This window comes from Aulonocara stuartgranti (assembly GCF_965226115.1).
Source record: "Aulonocara stuartgranti genome assembly, chromosome: 10".
Lineage (NCBI taxonomy): Eukaryota > Metazoa > Chordata > Actinopteri > Cichliformes > Cichlidae > Aulonocara > Aulonocara stuartgranti.
In genome coordinates, this window is record NC_138946.1 from 4,811,089 (window position 1) to 4,833,347 (window position 22,259).

Below are 22,259 nucleotides of genomic sequence, written 5' to 3' on the forward strand. Positions count from 1 at the left end.
GTGCTTGAAGCCATTTATAATCTAACTCGCCGTAAACAAGCAAGCAGAAATTTTGGACTTTTAACTGTATTTTAATAAGTTTTACAGTTTTTTCCTACGGATTAAAAACCTCCCTTGGCCATTCATACTACTCAAAGTAATGAAGCAATAAACAACTAAAGATTGAAACGTTTGTTTTTCACTTTCTACTATAGAAATGTCAGTTGTTTAAAAAAAAAACAAAAACAAAAACAAAAAAAAAACGACTACAGTTAAAAAAACAAAAAACGAAAAATGGGGAAAAAAAAAAACCTGACCAGGCTGGGCAACGAGCTACCAGAAGTTTCTTACAATTTGAGTTCAGAGTTGTCAGCTTTTTCTTTATCGCGTAGAAAATGCAGTTAAATGTAACTTCTTTACACTGAGAGACAGGGGAGTTTCACTGGTCTGGCCCACTTAAGATCGAAGTGGTCAGTATGGACTGATTCTTATATAGCGCTCAGTGCTTTCTAAGTACATTCACACACACTCATACTCCGATGGATGCACCTGCTCTACCTCCTGAGCCACCCCTTATTATGTGGCCTATGAGTTAAAATGAGTTTGACACCCCTGCTCTAGACCCTTCGTGGAGCTCTAACCTGTGTCTTTCGTAGCTGAGCCTTGAGCAGTGTTTCAGGTTCAACCTAAATAAATGACATAGATGCAACACCCTGGGTCACGATCCCTGCCATTGCAAAGTTGTAAATTAAACTACACAAATTTGGCACCCTCATTACAAAAAGTAATTTACCACAAGCTTGTGTGATTGGACAATGCTGCATTCTTTCATGTGCCATTGAATTTGAGTTTGGCTTCATTAAAATTTGTCTGCTACTGTAAATCAGCTCTGGGGTTACTTGTAGAGCTTTAGGAAAATGTGTGAAATGTAATGAAATCCTGCTTAATCCTGTGAGGGCTAAATCCTTAACAGTCACTGTAACCTTAAACATAACTGGTGTTTTTGAAGAGGGGGGGGGGGGAAATAATTTTTGTAAGAATTGCAGATAGTTTGTATGTTTCAGAATGTTTCTCTTCCTCTAAGTCCAGTCTGAATAATGAGCACAGCATATAACCTTGCAAGGAGCAGCAGTAACCAGTTGGTTGGTATGACACGCAGTGAAGTATTCAGGTCGAGTTGTTTTATTTTCCCGAAGTAATGACATCTCCATGAACCTTAGCAACAAGAATGACTTAACTGTAATACTCCATGCCTAGCTGTGCCACAATCCAGTTAACTAAGAAAAAACAAGTAGATTTTAAATGAATACACTCAGTTTATGGGGTTTTCTGGTGGCCCTCCTTACCTTCTTTTACTCATCCAGACCATGTGGGCATCACTGTTAACCATGGCCACCTTGAGCTGAATTAATCCTGTTTGCTTGTTGTGTAGAGAGAACTCTTTTATATCCTCTACCTGACTCTAACCAAACCTAACAGTTTAGTGCGACTCTGATGTGAAGGTTTTTGCATCTAGATATCAGCTTTATTAGTTAGTAGAGATGTTCACTTTTAACTGCTGTTGTTCTTCACATTTCTAGCTTTTCAGTGACAAACTTGCAGGCTGCTTTTAGTGTGAAGCTCTTTTAGTCACTGTGTTGTTTTAACCTGCCACCCACAGCACAAAACCTTAAAACTTTGCAGACTTTTACTTTTTCTTTTCCTCTTTCATTACCCACGTGTGGACAGTTGTTTTCATGCCCATCCTTTTCCCGTCTATTTCAATTACTTTCTTTCCTTTAACCACCCGCCCACGTCCTGCGTCCACAAAACTAAACATGTGCACACATTAGCTGAAAACTTTCCCCCCTCTCCTTGTCTTGTTTTTCAAGGTCTTGTTGAGCAGCAGGAAAAACCCCAGAGGAATATTGTGGCGATGTGCGCTGAAATTTTAATCAGGAGGAAATGGGGCGGCACAGTACTGTTCCTTTATAGTATGAATTTGCACAGATGGACTCTTGCTGCTTGTCAGATCCATATGCAACACACTGAAGGTGTCTGCAACAGAAAGGGAATGAAGTAGTGAGATCATGGGGTCGGAAAAGGGAGACCATGAAAGAAAGGAAGGACGAGTAAATGGAGCGGAATCAGTTTAAAAACAAACAAAACTTATTTCATTTATCCACACCGTCTAGTCAGTCATCTTACAAATGGGCTGAAGGTTTTCTTCGGTTGACCTAAGAGGTTGAGTACTTCATGAAGGGATGATGTCTTGGAGCACACAAGTCTTCATTGGAAAAGTCAGAATTTAGATTGAATCGTGAGTTGATGCAGTTTTCTTCACACAATTTAATCTGCTCTAATCAATGTACGAAAGCTGTCCAGTACAGTTATTACAGCTAGTAAAGTTACAGAGTATTCAAGTACAATTCAAGTTTACCATACTAAAATTGGAAGTCTAATTCAGGCACTGAGAATGTTTGCGGTGCCATTTATCAACAGAAGCTATTACTGGCTGCCCCGTTATTCTCAAGGGGTTGTTACAGCGGGCAACTCCGCATGTCTGATTTACCAAATCAAATCAAACCTTTCCTTCTGCAACCCCAAAGGGATTTCTCTCTCTCTCATCCTGGGACTGAACCGCAGATTTTCTGCTTGTTAGCCAAATGTGTGAACCATTAAACTATGCAGCCATGCTACGTATCAAAAGAGGATATAGTAGTAGTTCCTGTATTTCAGGCAGCCCCAGTTGCCTAAGTATAAGGCCTCCCAACTCGGGGATTGCTGGTTTTTGAGCTTCGTGTGGTGTGTGAGAAGCATGGCAGGTTATTTACTTGGTTAACTAATTAACTGATAAAACATAAGCATTACAGGGTTAGCTGGTGGTTTGATATCCACTTTCTTCAGTCTGTATGTCACAGTCGATGAGGATCAGTTTATCGCAGTGTTGCATACAAATATTGCCTCTGACATTAGTGCCAGTTTTGTGATACCACGCCAATGGCAGCATTTTGGCAGTAACTGTTGTCTGATAGACTGGCATAGAATCTCTTTTAGTTTGAGGAGGGTGTTGGTGGAAAACTGGTATTTGAGTGGTCAAAAAGACAATAAATATGCTGTTCAAGGTTTTCCACCCCAAAGTTTACCAGCCAGTTTCTATGGTTTGCTTGTTTTGTAGTACTCATGGCCCCAAGCTAGAGCATGGCCCCTGGATGTGTAACTATAAATTCCTCTTTTGTCAGATTTGGTCATCTTCAACCGTCATATTTGTTACACCAGAAACGCGTTGTTAAGCTTGTGGGAATGTTTTGCCCCCAGATGGAGCAGAAAATTTCCCATACGAGGTCATACTGAGTAATGCATATATTAACTTGACAAAAATCTAAACCTAACATAACCCTTAAATTGTCAAAATGATCTCTGGGTCAAAGGGGTGGGGGTGGGGGGGGGGGGGAGTCTGTGCCTGAGTCTGAAGGCTTAATCAAAAAGATTAACCTAAAACGAAATCTTTGTGGTTATATACTGTCCATTAGTTTGTTATTCAGGGTCGTATTCCTCTAAGCCAGCAGTCTGTTTAATAATTCATAGTATTTCATGCAGTCAGTGGTGCCATTTGTATTTAAAGTGTTTCACTAATTGCCTCCTCCCATCGAGCTAATTATTTCTCCATTGTGCTGTGATCCTGTAATTCACAATGCAGAGTCACTGAAAGTCACTCAGCGTGTAGAATGACTAAGTGCAAGAAGAAACAGCCTCCACCTTTGTATGCTGAGCTGGTGTGTGTGTGTGTGTGTGTGTGTGTGTGTGTGTCAGGGCATTGATATTCTCCTCACAATGTTGTCAAGCATGAAATAGAAGAGTACATTTTCTGTGGATGAACTCTCAGCAGAGCATTGTTAGATAGTGAGAGCTGATGCTCTGGAGAAATCTCTTAGCTGACACAGATACTGACGGGGTGAGGTAAAAAAGACTGAGTGTGCTGCTCTGTTGTGTAAATGACTTATGTTGGTTTTTCACATTTTATCTCATTAACAACAAAAAAGGTGTCTTTTACCATCCTCCTGACCATTTCTGTGTGCGAGGTGGCTGAGCCTTTGCAGGTTTGGCGTGGGAGGTTGTGCGCTGGTTTGGAACAGAAATGTCTAGCACTTGAGATTCAGCTTCAGTCAACTGGACAATCAATGATTATGTGACTTTGCCGTCTTTACTCTTCAATCAATCTCCAATTTTCACTGCACTTCCACATTACTAACCGCTGGCAAACGTTATTTTTGGTGCACATCCAAATTGATCCCCAATCACTGGATTAGCAGATGTTTTAGAGACGTGCTATTCTTCTGTTAGTCAGTCACAACTCTGCTCATCCTTGTTACCACATTCATCTAAGGGCCTCCCCATGCCTGCCGCCTAGTGCCGGGCAAACGGCACCTTACGAGAAAGCTGACGCCAAATTTACATCACATCCCCTGTCGCAAGCCGCCATTTTTGCTGATCGTGCACGTTTCAACTGACTTTTACTGAAATGAAGAGATGAGTCGACAGTCATGTCTCTTTTATATATATCAGTCCAGAAGCTCAGCGATTCTACAGGTGGAGGTGCTGCAATAGTTTGAAAAGATGGGATCACTCTGTATTTCTTTTGTTTCTGTTTTTGTTTTTTGCTTCCACTTTTTTTTCATATTCACCTTCTTGTACCAATCCTGATGTGGAGGTTTTGTCTGAGTGATTTAGTTATTTACACAGCATTACAAGCTTGGCCCAGAAAAGAACCACTTCTTTTGGGCTGCCAGCAACCATTTGATGTGGTTTGCGTGTCTGGCCTGGGTGCCACCTGGATACCTCCTTGGTGAAGTGTTTTCGGCATGTCCTACTACTTACTGGGTCAGTTAATGCGTTTCACCTAAGCATTTACTTCATTGATACACAGTCTACGATGTGGCACTTATTTCCAAAGAATTACTAAAATAGGAGGAACTTGAGGAGCAAAGTTAAACCAAGATACCAACTTGCAAGCGTGCATAAGAAGCAGCTGGTTGTGACTGAAGCTAGAAGTTCTCTTACATTGCTTGCTTAATAGCTTCAAGCTGAAATTGGTTGAACATGTTGCGAATGATTGTTATAAATCAGGAAGTTCTGGAAGCTCTTCCCTACTTAAAATATCCTTTTGCCGTACAGTTGTAAGACACACTGGAGTACAAAATATGAACATCTGTGGAAATGTGTGCTGTATGTCCACATGGCAGCCAATATACTGTTCACTGGTTAATCCAGCCATCAGAGCAGAGCAAATGCAGATGTGTCTGTGTGTATGACGGTGCTCATAACCATCCCTCTGTCCAATTCTGTTTTTTCCATCAGGGAGTGAATCGTGCGGGGAAGGGCGCTCAGCTGGGACGCAACGGTGTGCGGCGAAAAGACTGGCATGACTATGAAGCAATCAAAAGAGACGCATCTCGATCTGGTTTGTCAAAATCTCTTTTTACAACTCCTGAAAAAATGAAACTTAATGAAGAAAGATGCTTTTGGATTTGCACACACACACACACATCCAGAGCGTTGCTCTCCTGGTATCCAGCAAGGGTGTAAATCTGTGCTTTGGATACATTTCTGGTGCCATAAATACTGTTTATATCTTCTACAATCATCACTGATTGGGTTTAATTTTCTGTTCAGGGAAAACAGCTTTTACACACTGAGTGTAAATTAGTCCAAATGGGTTTATCTCCTGAAATGAGCCGTTAAAGGCTAAAAGTTATTTTCCACTCTTCTTTCCTTTTGGAAGGAAACGTGGGTAATTTCTGCTTAATGAAACATGCATGTCTGTAGATGATTAGAGTTGTTTTTTGTTCTCCACAGGACCATACTTCTTCTTTTAATGAATCCCCAAAATATGATGATGTAATATTATCCTGTGTGGCTTTTTCTTTTGTCGTTTTGTTCTCAAACATTAATCTCCGATTTATATATCCAGAGACAAACTAATATATTTTAGATTAGTTTTGACTTCAGCTATAGTTAACAAGTGGGTGTGGAGAGTGTTCTAGGATGGATGCAGCTTCTAGGTCTAAAAGGTGGAGCTTTCTAAGCATGAGAAGGAGGCGACTCCTGTGGGTCCAAAAGGGGGTGGGTGGGTGGGTGGGTGTGTGTGTGTGTGTGTGTGTGTGTGTGTGTGTGTGTGTGAAAACATTTCCTGATGAGGTCATGGACTCAATTGCTAATTTGAAGTGTTCTTAAATAAAACACAGCATTCATTTGAGTAAATTGGTATTACAGTGAATATAATTTTAATTCCAGTTATAATTCTGTAATTCTAGTTCGTTAAGTTCTTTTCTTTATCTCGTGCACGCCTCTCTTCCTGTAGTGATGCAGTCACTAAAAGCCCAAATTCACTTACTGTTTAATTTCTCCCCTCTTGTTGAATTTCTGTGAAGAGAATGACGTGTGAGATTTGCTTGCTCCCTTTTGGTCTGTATAGATTGAAGTTTTTGTGATGAAATGTTGTTCATTTGTAGGTAACGGTGAACAGGGGAAGCCGTTCCCCCTGACTGATGCTGACCGGGTCGATCAAGCCTACAGAGAAAACGGCTTCAACATTTACGTCAGCGACCGCATCTCCCTGAACCGCTCTGTTCCTGACATCCGCCATCCAAAGTGAGTTATGTGTGTTTTCGGTAGAACACCAAAAAACTTGTCACTTTATAGTCTTATTCATATGTTTAAAGATAAATCTGCAGAGTCTCTAGCGTCACTCTGTATATGAGACTGCACATTACTGGCCTGCGTAGTAAAACACTCAAAGTTTTACTACACGAGCTGCCATTTGATTAGCAGTAGAGTTTTTACAGAGGTAGACTTCATGAGTCAGTGAATAACTGAGTGTTGTTCAGTGCTGTTCCAACAGGCTTATGTTGGGGATTTTTATCACATCTCAATCTGCCATATCAGTCATTTCTATTGAGTGTGAGGTGGGCACCAGATTAAAAGAAAAAGAGAAAACACTTCTTAAAATTTCTAGCGAAGTGGCCAGTAGCCTCAGGCAAAACTGCCATTTTCTACAAAAAATACATCTCTGTTGGTGTGAGCATTTTCATCATAGAGGCAAAAATGGGCCACACAGGACCAAGGGTCTGCAGGTTTTCATTCCAGCCAAAGACTGCAGCAGGTTATTTTACAGATTGGCATTCCATCAACCGGAGAGGAAAAAAATGAATCACCTGCTGCAGTCCTTTAGCTGGATTGAAAACCTGCTGGTTCTCAGCTCTTTGTGTAAGATACATGTTGTGCAAGGCTAATATTTGAAATCAGTGATTCAGATAAGCTTACTGCTCAACAAGATGCTGATTTACACTAATTAATAGTGAAGGTCAGTGGAAATGTTTCTTTTTTTTTTTTTTTTTGCCTTGAAAAGGACGGGAAAGGCGTTCATAATGTTTAGGTTTAAGCATAAAACTGTGTATTACAGTGCTTTACAGAACAGAACACAGGCATACTCGCACAAACACAATCAATGTGTCCATTGCTGTTTAGCTGAGAGTACGGATGTCAAACATGAGGCCTTGGGAGTAGCCAACAGGCTGGCTTTTGGCTTGAAAGAAAAAACAGTGAAACTTGCAGTGAAATATATTTTAAAATGAAATGCATTGCTGTTACCAGCATGGCTATGTTCAGACAGTAAGACTATACAGGAGTGAAAATGTATGGAAAGTCCACACATCCTCACAGGAAGCTGGCAGCAATGTGGTGACCACAGGCCATAGAACCAAAAGAAACAAAAAACAACTTAACTTAACTTTGGACCTACTTTAAGCTTCGGCAGAGTGATTCAAGCAACTACTGATGAGAGTGAAGGATACTGCTGATTGACATTAGAGGGATACAAATAACCACTAAACTGGTATGCAGTTGTAAGGAAAGTAAATGTAATTAATGTGGAGACATTATGATGCAATTACATTTATTTTACTGAGACATCAGGCTGTTCTTCATATTTGTAGGATGCACTTGTAGTTCTTTAGAGAGGGCATTTTATTCTGTTCTTTTCTTCCTTCCTTTTGATGTTTGGTTTTACTACCTCAGGGATCGATTCGGGCTGTATGTGGCCCATGAACTAAAATAAGTGTGACACCTCTGGCTTAGAGCTAGCATATAGTTGGTACATTCGCTGTTTGGGTCAGATAAGGAGGTCAAATTCCTACCAATGATTAACTGTGTCTGAAGACAACTTTAGGCTTAAACACTACATTTGGTTTAGTTTGAATGTCCAAAAAGAGCCTTGATATGTCCGTCCGTAACGTCATCTGACTGGTTGTGTTACTTGAACAAAGAAGAATCGACTCTAAAGTTCAGACCTGATGAAATTCCACAGCAATAAAAGAGGAAAAATGTTGTAAAGCTGTTTAACCAGAGTGAAAGTTTAATGAGTTTGGAATGGGTACTTTTTCTGCAGTATATGGTAAATGGCCTGTATTTGTATAGCGCTTTACTCAGTCCCTAAGGACCCCAAAGCACTTTACACTACATTGTATAGTAGTGTATAGTGTGTATATATAAATATTATGCTATTTAGCAACTTCAAAATCCAAATGGTTAAATATCCTTCTTTTAATGCACTGTTTAAAAAGTCTCTTTAGTCTAATTTATTTTTAAACATAACAATTTTTAACAGATTGAAATCTTTTGATTAAGTGACAAATGTTCACTTAGATCCACAAGTTTGATGTTTGACAATCACCAACAACTGCATTATGTTCACGTTATTTTCATTTTACAATGACCAGAGCTTAACTGTATCTGTGCTGAAATGGACGTATTCATCAACCCAGCAATCCACAGGTTCCATACAGGCATCATCCAACTCTCCTGACACGTGCAGACATGATAAAAGTAGTCAAAACTGAGAAAATTGTCACAGAAACTCAAGAAGCTTAAATTAATTTAATTTCTGAATACATTAACACTACTTATTGAACTTAAAGAGTAGGTGCATTTGGGTTTAGCGTGTGGTCAAAATCTGCTATGGAGGCTTGAAAGAGTTTAGTGATTTCTAGAGGAAAAAATGCAAAATGTCCAAAGTGAAGCAAATACCGATTTCAATGTAAAGCAGAAAGCCATTATTAGACACCAGGACAATTCTGCCCTAACCAAAACCTACTTGGTAATGTTTGCACCTTTATTATCCAGGCTGGCTTTGGTCCAACTCATTACGACGAGCACTGTTTCGAACAATTGCTCCGATTATCAACCTGACCAGCCTATTAACAGGAGAGAGTTGGCTTTACACACAGAAGTTGATAATGCACCATGTGTCGCCCATGTACTTGTAAACCATGTTCTTGATAGTAATTAACAGTGTCATTGATGTCCCCCTGTGTGCAAGGTGTTAGGAAGTGACAGAACATGTGTGCCACGTTGTACGGGAGCAGCTTTCCGTCTGGCTGCTGTGGGGCTGCGAATATTTTTCAACCAGGATTTTCTTGGGAGGAGAATGAGTGCAGAGGATGGAGAAAGTGGAAAGTCTGGCTCTTTTTGATTGGTCACAGTGAAGCAACAGGGAAGCTTAATAAACGAGACAAACTCAAAAACCCTTTATGACCCCCATTTCCTGCCATGGTTATTGAACTGGATGGAATGAATAACATATTGATGATTTTGCTAATCTGTGGCCAAGAGGCCATTAGAGTCCAATGGGATTATCTCCTTTGGAGTTTAAATAAATGTCTGGCTTTACTGTTGGAGTCTGCAGAAAGCTCGTGGAATAAAAATGGTGTGAAAACAATTTTGTCCTGTGGGAACATGAATGTGCATAGCAAACGCCACCCATCAGTTCTCATGTTTCTAGTTAAAGGAGGGGTTCATTTGTAGAAGCATTCAGAAGGCAGATTTTATGAGCAAGAAGTGTAATGTGTTAACTTCATTGATTGGAGGTCATTTTAATCAATTCTGTCATCTTTGTTTGATTACTCCGAGATGGAAGATGATCCCAAAGGCAAAGCTTTGCTCAAACTTCTAATAAAGCCAAATTCTGCAATTCCTGAAATGGCCACTTGAGGCTCTCTTCAAAAGCAGGTCTATTCCCGTAAACATCCATGGAAAATGCCGCAGCTTTGTAGCAGAAATGAATGCCTTACTAGCCTGGTACAAAAGGCGGTTATATCTCGGTTGCTAGTTCAACATCTTCATAACATCTTTATAGGAGTTATGATTTTTATAACGCATCTTTTTAAATTTTATCGAGGCCTGTTCATTATTAAAGGTTTTACCTGTTTTGAGTGACATATTCGTGCGAAGTAGGCTGCTAGCAGTCCACTAGGCCTCACTTCAGCTCACTGACTGGGCCTTGTTTTTTTTTTTTTTGTTTTTTTTAATGCTGTTGCCTTATGTAACGCATTTAATATCTGACAAATAAAAACTGCTGTGTGGTACAGTCCATCCAAAAAGTCTGTGCTTCAGTTTGGACAATGACATTGTAGAATATTAAGCTGTTTTGCAGCACTGATTAGCAGAAAAAAAACAAACCATGCTGGGGACCAGAATTGGGAGTCGGACCCAGCACGCTTTTGTTCTAGAATTTATGCCTAAAACTAGAAAAGACCAGTTGAAGAATAACATGAACAAACAACAAGTGCAACAGCTAGCACTTAACTTAACTACTACTTGGCTTTACTCTTCATGAATAAGATGAGACAAGATGTTTGCTTCTTTGTTTACTGCCCCGGTGTCGTGGACTTGATGCGATGACGAGGTGCACATTAAGCTGAGCATTTTCTAGTATTCAAAGTATTCAAAGACAGATGCTGTAGAAGCACGGTGAGCCATATGGGCCCGTGTTTGCAGTACAGAGTGCTGGGTTCTTTCCAGCTTCTCCTCTGACTCATTTAAGAACAAAATACTGAAAATAAACTCAACGGCAACATTATAAATATCATCTGCTTAACAGCTTTGGATCTGGTGACCCGATTCGTCACAGATCAGCCTTGAGCTCTTTCCCTCTACCTGACAGGGCTGTTCTCTGACCCTGCTGTCACTTTCTTGTGGGAAGCAGTTTTAAATGCTTTCCCTTGCAAGGTCCCTCCAGGACAGCATTTATGTTCTTTCTGATTCCCCCCCCCTTCTTCAGATTTATAAAGTTTCCACATCCTGTGACCTTTATGAAGCATTTTCCATCACAGAGCCAGTTTCCACCAGTACGGCATCACGGTGGCACACTTTATCAAGTTTATATTGGACAGAGAACTCTTTGCTTGTTATAGCTGTCAAGGGAATAGAGTTCAAACTTTGCAAACTCACAGGCAGCAGTATCGTGAAGCAAGCGTGGAATCAAATGTCAGAAAAAGCAGATAAGTGAGAAATTTCCAGTCGAGAGCTTCAGGTGTGCCCGGCCTGCTAATGGTAGGATGATTTTAAAGGTTGAGCTGTTGTACATAGACACAGGGATTACTTTAAATTCGTCTTTAGGTCTTTGGTGTTATTTTTATCCTGATTGCATCAAGGGAGCTTTCTGAATATGCTAAAATAATTTGGCAATGGTTCAGAACATAATGATTCTGCTAAAGTGAGCTGAGGGAAAGTCTTTATTCAGTAAAGGTACAGGTGCTGGCACAATGATAACTTAATAGAAAAACTTGGAGTTCTTGTTCTTGCCTTTTTTCTGGTTCAACATTTTGGACATGTCTTTCACAACCATTATTTTAGAAGAGGTTTTTCATTATATATGACAGCTTTGAGTTCATAACTGGATCTTTGCTCAGCCAGAACCACCAACGGGCGATGGTTAAAATCTGACTCAACAGAGTTCTGTTGAAGACTGAACATTTTTATTGTCTAGGCCACTTGGGCTTGTGGGAAACTAGCATGAGGACCCAGATGTAGGGCTGGGTATCGTCACTGATTTCTAGAATCGATTCTATTCCGATTCACAAGGTCCTGAATCGATTTGATTTGAATCTGGGAAATTTTTCCTCACACAGTCAGAAATATTATAATTCAGATCAGTACATTTACATATTTTTGTATCTATAAAAAGGAAGCTGACACTTTCCAGACTTTATCAAAGGTGTGAGCATCACAGCAGATGCCTTTGTGTCAAAGTAGCTGAAGATAAACACAGAAAAACATGAAGGTGATTTTCCTGGGATTTTATAAAAATATTCTGCAGTACATCAAAAACGAAAGAAAACCATTAATCAACTTATGAACAACCTCTGAAGTTACAGCGGTTTTATTAGAGACACGGCTAAGCATTTTGCATAATTTAAAAAAGTTTCTTTTCGGAAGTGAGTAAAGGGGAAAAAAAAAACATCGGCCGACAGCGCTGTAAACAACGGTAGACTTGCGCGTAACAAGCAAGCAAATAATGCAGAAAACAGATTTCGGGGATAGACGGGAAACTGTTCTTGAAGTACAGAGAGAGAGAGAGAGAGAGAGCTGTGCATGAAGTGTGATTTTTATCGTGGTGGAAGCAAAACAGCAAAAGTAAGAGGGAGTCCATGATGATGTTTATGTGAAGCGTAGTTTGGATCAATATTGTTTGGAGAGAGATCAAACTAACAGCTTTAGAATCAGTGCAAAAAGGACGTAAACACAAAGCGCAGACCCGCCGAAACATCAGAATCAGCGAGCTGTCGGCTTTCAGCCCCGACCGTGTCCGTGCCGTGAGGTGAGAAAGGCGACATCTCAATGATTCTGATCCGTCGGCGGGTCCGCGCTTTGTGTTTACATCTTTGTGCAGAAGCCGTGTACCTGCTCTCATTTACTGTCTTAGCTGTTTGGTGGTTGTCAAAATTTTGTGACGTTTCACCTGAGATTCTGGAATTTTGGGCAAAATACATTTATATAAAAAAATCGATTCAGGATTTTAATGAATCGATATCACGTTATCCAAGCCAGAATCGATTTTAATCGATGAATCGATTATTAAAACCTACCCAGATACTTCACACAGGGGTAACGGGCATGGGGGAGGCCAGCAGGTGTATCTGTTTTACTGGTCAAAGTAACAGAGTGACGGGTGTCCGACAGCTGTGTGCCAAATCTATTCACATCAGGCCCGGGCACCTCTACAGGATTCGTATATCCATTTCGCTCTCGCTCACTACCTGAATGACATGATGGAGAGACACAGAGGATGGGTTTCAGGCAGCCACACGGGCCTTGAGAGACTTAATTACTGCCGCGATAGATTCTCCTCTTGATCTTTCAGAGAGCGAGAGAAAGAAGAGACAAATGTCTAGAGGGGCAAGCCAGCAGGTGGTATGCTTCATTAGATCTTATTAAAAGAGCAGCTCATTGTTCAGGTTGGGCTGGTAGAGGGCGCACAGCAGTACAGCAAGGTAAAGGGCAGCTCCACAGGTTCCAGAAGAATTTCTACCACGCTCTCCATTAGCATTTTAAATAATAACCCCAGCACAGAAACACATGGAGGATTATTCTAACTATGTGGTAACTGCATTTTGGTAAAGGCCAAACAGACATGATGATGAGGCTCTATGAACCTTTGTTACAAAGAGAAGGGCTTACATGTACAATGTACCCAAAGAAAAGGTTGTATAGAAAATCCGATGAACTTGCAGAGTTAAAGGTAAAAGAATAAAACATTTTACAATGCTTGCCACTGAACTAATGAGTGTGGGCATGCCTGTTGCTAACACAATACTATAGTACGCTAGTATGCTACATTATACAGTGGGGCAAAAAAGTATTTAGTCAGCCACCGATTGTGCAAGTTCCCCCACCTAAAATGATGACAGAGGTCAGTAATTTGCACCAGAGGTACACTTCAACTGTGAGAGACAGAATGTGAAAAAAAAATCCATGAATCCACATGGTAGGATTTGTAAAGAATTTATTCGTAAATCAGGGTGGAAAATAAGTATTTGGTCAATAACAAAAATACAACTCAATACTTTGTAACATAACCTTTGTTGGCAATAACAGAGGTCAAACGTTTACTATAGGTCTTTACCAGGTTTGCACACACAGTAGCTGGTATTTTGGCCCATTCCTCCATGCAGATCTTCTCGAGAGCAGTGATGTTTTGGGGCTGTCGCCGAGCAACACGGACTTTCAACTCCCGCCACAGATTTTCTATGGGGTTGAGGTCTGGAGACTGGCTAGGCCACTCCAGGACTTTCAAATGCTTCTTACGGAGCCACTCCTTTGTTGCCCGGGCGGTGTGTTTTGGATCATTGTCATGTTGGAAGACCCAGCCTCGTTTCATCTTCAAAGTTCTCACTGATGGAAGGAGGTTTTGGCTCAAAATCTCACGATACATGGCCCCATTCATTCTGTCCTTAACACGGATCAGTCGTCCTGTCCCCTTGGCAGAAAAACAGCCCCATAGCATGATGTTTCCACCCCCATGCTTCACAGTAGGTATGGTGTTCTTGGGATGCAACTCAGTATTCTTCTTCCTCCAAACACGACGAGTTGAGTTTATACCAAAAAGTTCTACTTTGGTTTCATCTGACCACATGACATTCTCCCAATCCTCTGCTGTATCATCCATGTGCTCTCTGGCAAACTTCAGACGGGCCTGGACATGCACTGGCTTCAGCAGCGGAACACGTCTGGCACTGCGGGATTTGATTCCCTGCCGTTGTAGTGTGTTACTGATGGTGACCTTTGTTACTTTGGTCCCAGCTCTCTGCAGGTCATTCACCAGGTCCCCCCGTGTGGTTCTGGGATCTTTGCTCACCGTTCTCATGATCATTTTGACCCCACGGGATGAGATCTTGCGTGGAGCCCCAGATCGAGGGAGATTATCAGTGGTCTTGTATGTCTTCCATTTTCTGATGATTGCTCCCACAGTTGATTTTTTCACACCAAGCTGCTTGCCTATTGTAGATTCACTCTTCCCAGTCTGGTGCAGGTCTACAATACTTTTCCTGGTGTCCTTCGAAAGCTCTTTGGTCTTGGCCATGGCGGAGTTTGGAGTCTGACTGTTTGAGGCTGTGGACAGGTGTCTTTTATACAGATGATGAGTTCAAACAGGTGCCATTCATACAGGTAACGAGTGGGGGACAGAAAAGCTTCTTACAGAAGATGTTACAGGTCTGTGAGAGCCAGAGATTTTCCTTGTTTGAGGTGACCAAATACTTATTTTCCACCCTAATTTACGAATAAATTCTTTACAAATCCTACCATGTGAATTCATGGATTGTTTTTTCACATTCTGTCTCTCACAGTTGACGTGTACCTCTGGTGCAAATTACTGACCTCTGTCATCATTTTAAGTGGGGGAACTTGCACAATCGGTGGCTGACTAAATACTTTTTTGCCCCACTGTATATCTCCAGTCCATCTGCAATTTATTTAGGTTACACTTCATCGAGCAGGTTGAAAAGGAATAAAGCTATTTTTGCAACTTTTTTGGTCATTAAAAATATTAAAAGATTATTAGGAAAAATGTGCAAATCTTCCTCCTAACTTCTAAAAATAAAGATTTCTTCCTCTTCTTGTAACACAACAGCTCATTGAATGTCCTTGAATGTTAGACTGTAGCTCAACAGAATAAGACATCTGAAAATGTCGTCTTCACAAAAATCAAAAACTGTCCCTGATTTAAATTTGGCCAATCAGTGCTCATAGGTCATGTCATTGTGTGCTTCAAACTTGCACTTGTACACAGAAAGTATTTAAACTGTTAATCTGTTTTAAGCTGGCCTTTTCAAGTCAAGGACCTTCACTGGTGATGAGAGCTGGATCTCAAACTCCAATCCAGAGACCAAACAACAGTTTTCAGCTCGCAGCATCCAAGCTTGAAAGCAACGGTCAGGTGACCAGTAACGTGTTTGTTTTTCCAGCGTTCACAGGGTTTTGCTGTGAAACTTGATGTTCAGACTGTCAATGCAGTGTTCTGCTTTAACAAACTGAACTATGGTGTGTATCTACCATAGTGTTTTGGCACAAAGTGGATGGAAAATGCAGGCCATTACTGGTCACACCAACACAGTCGTTGCTCATCAACCACTTGTTCCAAGATTTATCTCCTGTAGATGTATTACCCATGTGAATACTGTAATAGGGACAGCTTTGATCAGAACAGACCAATAGTGACCAATTCCAGGGAGCAATCCAAAATTACATTTCTGTTGGGGCCAAACGAAAAGGCCTATAATCCTTTATGGAGTTGGAGGCCTTTGTTATCACGCCTTGAATTATAGCTATTTTTCACTATTGTCTGTCATTTTCTAGATGAGATTTCAGAGTACTACTGAGCATTGGATTGGTTTGTCATTACTGGTACCATCCAGTGTTTACTTGGTGGCAAGGTTCCCTTCTAGGATCCCCCGCCCCCCACCCCTTTGCATGTACTACACAGAAAGCAGAAGGCGGGAACCGCAGTAGCAACAACCGATTTCAGAATACCACTGAGCTTTGGATTGATTTTTCCTAGAAAGAAGTGTGTGTCGAGATTGTTCGTGGTTGTTAGTATTACTAACAGTAATTGGGCATCGAAGTCATCAAACTTTGTCCAGTAGTTAATGAGATACTTCACACTGGCTAAAAATATATTATTACATATTTCCCTTTTGTCTATTTCCCCTCTTATTTGTGTCTTCCATGTGTTTGTGTAGCTGTAAACACAAGCTGTATGCAGAGAAGCTGCCCAACACCACAATCATCATCCCGTTCCACAACGAGGGCTGGTCGTCGCTGCTCAGGACGGTTCACAGCGTGCTGAATCGCTCTCCCCCACAGCTCATAGCCGAGATCATCCTGGTCGACGACTTCAGCGACAAAGGTACACAGCGCACACACGCTCATCACTACTGAGGAGAAAACACCTGCGTTCGTGTACGTACGCACAGTCTGTGTGGCTTGCTACAGATAACTGAACTTTAGGTGAACTATTTCTGCTGTTCTGTCCTCCCCTGCTCCTTTCCATGCACAAACACAAACCACTGAATCATTTGTTTGCTAGTAATGTTGACTGTTGCACAAATACCGAGCTGCTCAGAAGTAAACGTGGCGGCCAGCTTCTGCGGAGGACCGAAAGTGATCCCAAGACACTCATGCGTATGTATATTATAAACAGACCGGGAGAGAAATGGAGACACTCTCTCTCATAGTGGTGAGTCAGGATTTCAGAAATGTATCTCACTGGGCCTGTTGGCCATTTCTTAACAAGACTAGAGTCTTGTTGCTGAGAGCCTTGCCTAAATTCACTTCTGAGCATTTGGTTGGTTGTTCTTGCCAGTATGGTCAGTAAAAGTACAATAAAATAAGAAACATAATGCATACTGCAGAAATCTTATTTGTAACCCATTCAGTATAATTCCAAGAATATTATTTCTATCTGCAGTAGTAATACTTGGGGTCAAGGCTGTTTTCTAGGTCCTTCCTATTAAGCTGGGCCATATCATACCGTTCATGGTAATACCGGTATAATGTTGGGCAACGATAAGAAAATGAAATATCGCGCTAGAATATGGGTAAAACGCACATGCGCAGTGCCTATGTTTTCATACGCACATAGCGGCGACGGAGAATGAGAAGAGCGAAAGCGGATTGGTTTGTAAAAATGCTGCAACTTCAGTGGTGTGGAACTGGTTTAGCTTTCGTCCGTCAGATACACAACAAAACACTATCTTTGGTAGAGCATGCTAGCGGGCCGTCGTTATTACTGTTTTTTGGAAAATACGGCACACTTAAAATCAATCCTTTGATTTTTCTGAAAGTCGACAGTGCCCCTTATAATCCCGTGTGCCTTATGTATGAATTCTGGTTGTGTTTACTGACCTCGAAACGATTTTATGTACACGGCGCTCGAAAATCTGTCAAATGTTTCAGTACGACTTTGCTGAGCTACGAAGCCGCACCGCTTGATGGATTGTCGGAGCATTACAGCTATCGTAGGCAGGCGCCTCGCGGAGTGATACGTACTGTGCTTCAACATAATGTTACTGTATTGTGTGTGTATAACCTCTTTTTAAGTTTTGTGCATATTATACATGGTTATGCTGAGGATGTGTCGGCCAGTTTCCACTGGAAATGCCTTTTAGTTAAACTGTCAGCAAGGAATTTGCATTTGCACTGTTAAATTTTTATATAACTTTAATGCAGATAAAAAACAGCTGCTTGTTTAAGTGAAAATGCATTGATGTTTTTTTTCCCCTAATAAAGTTGTGGAGTTGTAAAGTATTTTGTCTAGTGTCAATTATATCGTCAGTTATATCGTTATCACAAATTTTCAAATGTAAATCGTGATAAATATTTTTGGTCATATCGCCCTGCTCTACTTCCTATCCTCGTTTCAACTTACTTTACGCAGGCAGCTGTAGCAAAAACCCAACACAGACCACTTAGAACAGCTATGATACTGAATAAGGCAGAAACAGCAGGAAAGGGACAGCTGGGTTTCAAAGAGGCTTGCAGTGGCGCAGCAACTTAGAGGAGTTGGTGTGGTTCAGCTAATTTGGTGGTGGCCCAAACTAATATTACACTTGGTTATATTAAATGCAAGTCCTAACCAAGCTCTATGTGCGAGCTCGTAACATCAGCTGAGCTTTTTTGTATCATTGTAATAATGCCAGGGCAAATGTTTAGCTTAAGCAGCTAATGCTAGATGTTTGTCATGGCTGTTTGTGTATTTTCCTTCTAAAATCGACACCGTGGGTTAGTTTTCAAAGCAAAGCCTAAAGCTTCCCTGTCTGCATAAAAAGAATTTATATTGTTAATGTGTTCGGAGCTGCTGCCTGCAGCCGTCTCTGAACAGATGCTGATGATGAGGGGGTTCTGTGGCCCGGCTAGTGTTAGCGAGGTTAGCAGCAGAATAATCTACTTTCTGGTGTGAACCGGTATTCTCACACAGACAGCTTAATCAGTTTGAACTCTGGAATTAATGTACAGCTTTGAACCCTTACATAATAAATCGGGGGGACAAGTGCAATGTTATCAGCAAGGCCTCGATGGAGGTGAGAACACGATATTAATCACGAAGCCTGCTGCAAAGCCACCGTGTGATGCATAATTTCAGGTTCACTTTTCCAGCTCCTTAGATATTAAATAATTTATGGAGAAAAAAGAAGAAGAAACTGGCATGAAGGAGGATTTTTACTCGACTTTCAGAGGTGAACTGCTCTTGTCGGTTGTTAAGGAGACAGGTAACCGCTCACATTTTATCAAACCCTGTCACTTTCTTTCAGGCTGATTAACAATCTCCGTGCTCCATGGCAGCAGGCTAGCCCGCAGAGTTACTGATGGCCTGTTATATTAATTGGCGCTGTTTTGTTTTGGTGCCTCACTGCTGACATGAGGAAGATAAACAATTGATGAGATGTTTTTGTCAGTGCAGTTATATTTTCTGAGGTGCTAATTAGTACCAGGTTTATATGTTGTGTAATTATAGCCTTGTTGCAGAGCGGCGTTTCAGGAACAGCCTCTTCTCTCCTTTTAATATCATAATTAATGCAACTATTCCTGTTTGACTTAGAGGATACCTGATGATTTATATTATCTCTGTGCTTGCTGTGCTCAGCTTTGTGTTGTATTGACGCAACAGAACTTTTCTCTTTGGGTTCAGGAAAGTTTTAAGTGGATTGTGAACTTCTGCTCATTTCAAGCTAATTTAACTTCTTGTGATGTTATTTTTAGATGTTAAAAGTGTAAGAATCTTAAAATAGATTAAATTAAATGTGAAATTAGAGTACTGTTGTTCCCAGTTTACATAAATTGCAATTTTGTAATGTGCGTGTAGGTGTGTGTCAGCTTCAGATCAGTTCTTGTGCTCAAAAGTTAGAATTCAAAAGACTATTATTGGAACCGAACATCATGTTTAATGAATATGCAGATGAAAGATGTAGCTCTAAAGTTATATACTCGATTAAATACTCCCCTGAAAATCATTTTCTTGCGTCTTTTGAAGATAACATTGTTTATTTAAGTTTAATGTGTTGCTATAGATTTTCACTTTCTTTGGTCAACCAAAAAGGAAAGGGAAGCGGTTGCTGGAGCTGTACGTGGAAGTCATCATTATTGTAAATACTAAGAAGGGAGTTTTGGGTAGGAGATTTTCTTTTTTTTTTTTTTCTTTTTTTCTTTTTCTTTTTTTATTCTAATGCATTATTTTAAAAAATGGGACCAGACATTGACTTAAGATACTTAAAAACAAGTCGAATTAGTACAAGCACTGTGACAGGTTAGTGAGAGTGAGGGTTATTGCTTTGTAACAGAAGGCTGCAAAAGGAGGTGGGAAAGAAGGATGATGAAAGTTGAGGGGAAAAAAGGCACTAGGAAGAGATACTTAAAAAAAAAAAAAAAAAAAAAAAAAAAAAAAAAAGATTATACCTGTCAATATTTTAATCGTTAAACTGTGGCTGCCTTGTTGGGATGCATAGGTGTAAGATGCGTTACTTACAGGTCTTTTTGGTAATTTGTCAAACTGTGGCGCTCTGGTTTGGGGCATCTTTGAAAATTTTGAAGTTATTCCTGACGTGACTTTTTGTTTTGTTGTTTTTGGGGTTTTTTTTTGGGGGGGGGGGGGGTTGGTAGCATCAGAGAATCCTAAATAATGTAGATGTCCAATGAATAATGCCAAATTATTGTTTCTTAATTCATCAGCTGTTTTGAATTTGTGTGGTAATGCATGTATTGTGAAAAGAATAGATAAATTTACATATTTGAGTCCCGGTTTGGGGCCCTAGTTTTAAAACATTCAGGTCATCAAATAAGATCTCAAATCATTATTATTGCAGCTGGTCCACCACTGCAGTTGCCTCTAGATGACAAAATAAACAAGCACGTTTTTGTTTTGTGATTCTGAGAAATGTACAAATGACAATCTGTCCACTGTAGTGTTGGTAAGTTTCAAATTGAATGGGTTCTGATGCCTAGTGGTATTTAGTTGAAAGAGACTTGAATATCCACAAGTAATCTGAAGAGAAATAAATCAGTGTCATTATAAAATGAAGCCCAGAGGACGATCAATGATGAGACTAAAGTGTGACAAATGTGGCTTGATAGTGTGAATTATCTAACTAAAACATATTGCAAAGGTTGTTGTGATGATACTTATGCCTATGACCACACAAAGGTCACTGTTCAGTTGTTTTTGCAGACCCATATGGGATTTCCAAGGTGTCAACATTTTATAAAAGAAAAAAAAGCAGACTTTATTTACCCTCAATATGTTAAAGAAGTTTTATTCTGAGCATATTATCATAAAAAAAGTCAAAGTAAATTGAAGGAGAAACTGGGGTAGTAACTGGGAATGTGCACAATTTCTGATGATTTGGTAAGATTTTATTTTATAATTTCTTACTGTTAAAAAAAAAAAAAAAAAGTTAGACTAGACTTGTATTGTCATTATAGATACAACCAAATTGTGTATTAAATACAATCTTTGTAGTATCTTCAGTTCTCAACTGTGTTCAATCCAGGATCATTCATGAATTTTAACCAATGGGAGATGAAGTGAGGATAATGTCATAGGAATACCAAAAACAGATACTTATTACATTACATTTTTAGATGATTTACAGGTGTGGATTCTCAAACGGTAACTTTTCACATTTTTGTATGTTAAAGCAATTAATAACTTCATAAGTGAGTTATGCTACTATGGTAAGTAGATCTGGTATGCATAAAAACAACGTCTTAGTATATAGAAAATAATGTCGTATAATATAGAATGAATGGTTTACGGTATAGCTGTAGTGGCATACATAATTTCTCCATAACTATTAGTATTTACAGTGTTTAGATGTGTTAAAATGCTCGCTACGTTTTGTTGTCAAAATGTCCATAATTTGACAACAGTTCGTTACAGTGCAGTAAAAATGTAGAAATCTATTTCCAGAGTTAATTTATTGTGTTTACAAAAATATGACTTGAAATAAGTTGGGAGCACAATGAAAATTCATATAGAAAAGTGCACTGTGAACTTCATGAACATTTGCTTGGACAGGCAGCAGTTCAATAAAGCTGGGACTGTGACTTAGCTTCTCAAAACCAGCAAAGACTGCTCCTCCCAAACTGAATAAGCAATGTAAATATTCCACAGTATTTCAGTCTATCAGCGCAAACACAGACTGAAGTGAATCAGTTATTACAGAGACAGCACACTGGGATAGATGGGTAATTATTACAGCGGTAGGTCTTAATAATTCTAGAAAGTGCACAATAGATTCAGTTCCATCTGCAAAGCAGACATGGGCGTTTAGATCAAAGAGGTTGATGTGCAAATTTATGCATCGCTTTGTGAGCGATGGAAATAATTATAATGGGGGGAAAAGGGAATTTAATTTGGATGGTAGATGGAGGATGAGAGATATGGATAAAACTCTATCAGAACAAGCTGGAGG

The 22,259-nt window shown here is 40.1% G+C and overlaps 1 protein-coding gene across 2 annotated transcripts in view; it reads left to right on the top strand.

The window, feature by feature from the left end:
- LOC309715909 (polypeptide N-acetylgalactosaminyltransferase 10-like) overlaps nt 1-22,259 on the top strand; it is a 119,235-nt gene that overhangs the window by 27,728 nt on the left and 69,248 nt on the right. For both annotated transcript variants that reach the window (XM_082549390.1, XM_082549389.1), the window contains exons 2-4: nt 5,317-5,419; nt 6,471-6,609; nt 16,533-16,699. In XM_082549390.1, coding sequence (XP_082405516.1) covers nt 5,317-5,419; nt 6,471-6,609; nt 16,533-16,699 — 409 coding nt within the window. The remainder of the gene's footprint in view (nt 1-5,316; nt 5,420-6,470; nt 6,610-16,532; nt 16,700-22,259) is intronic.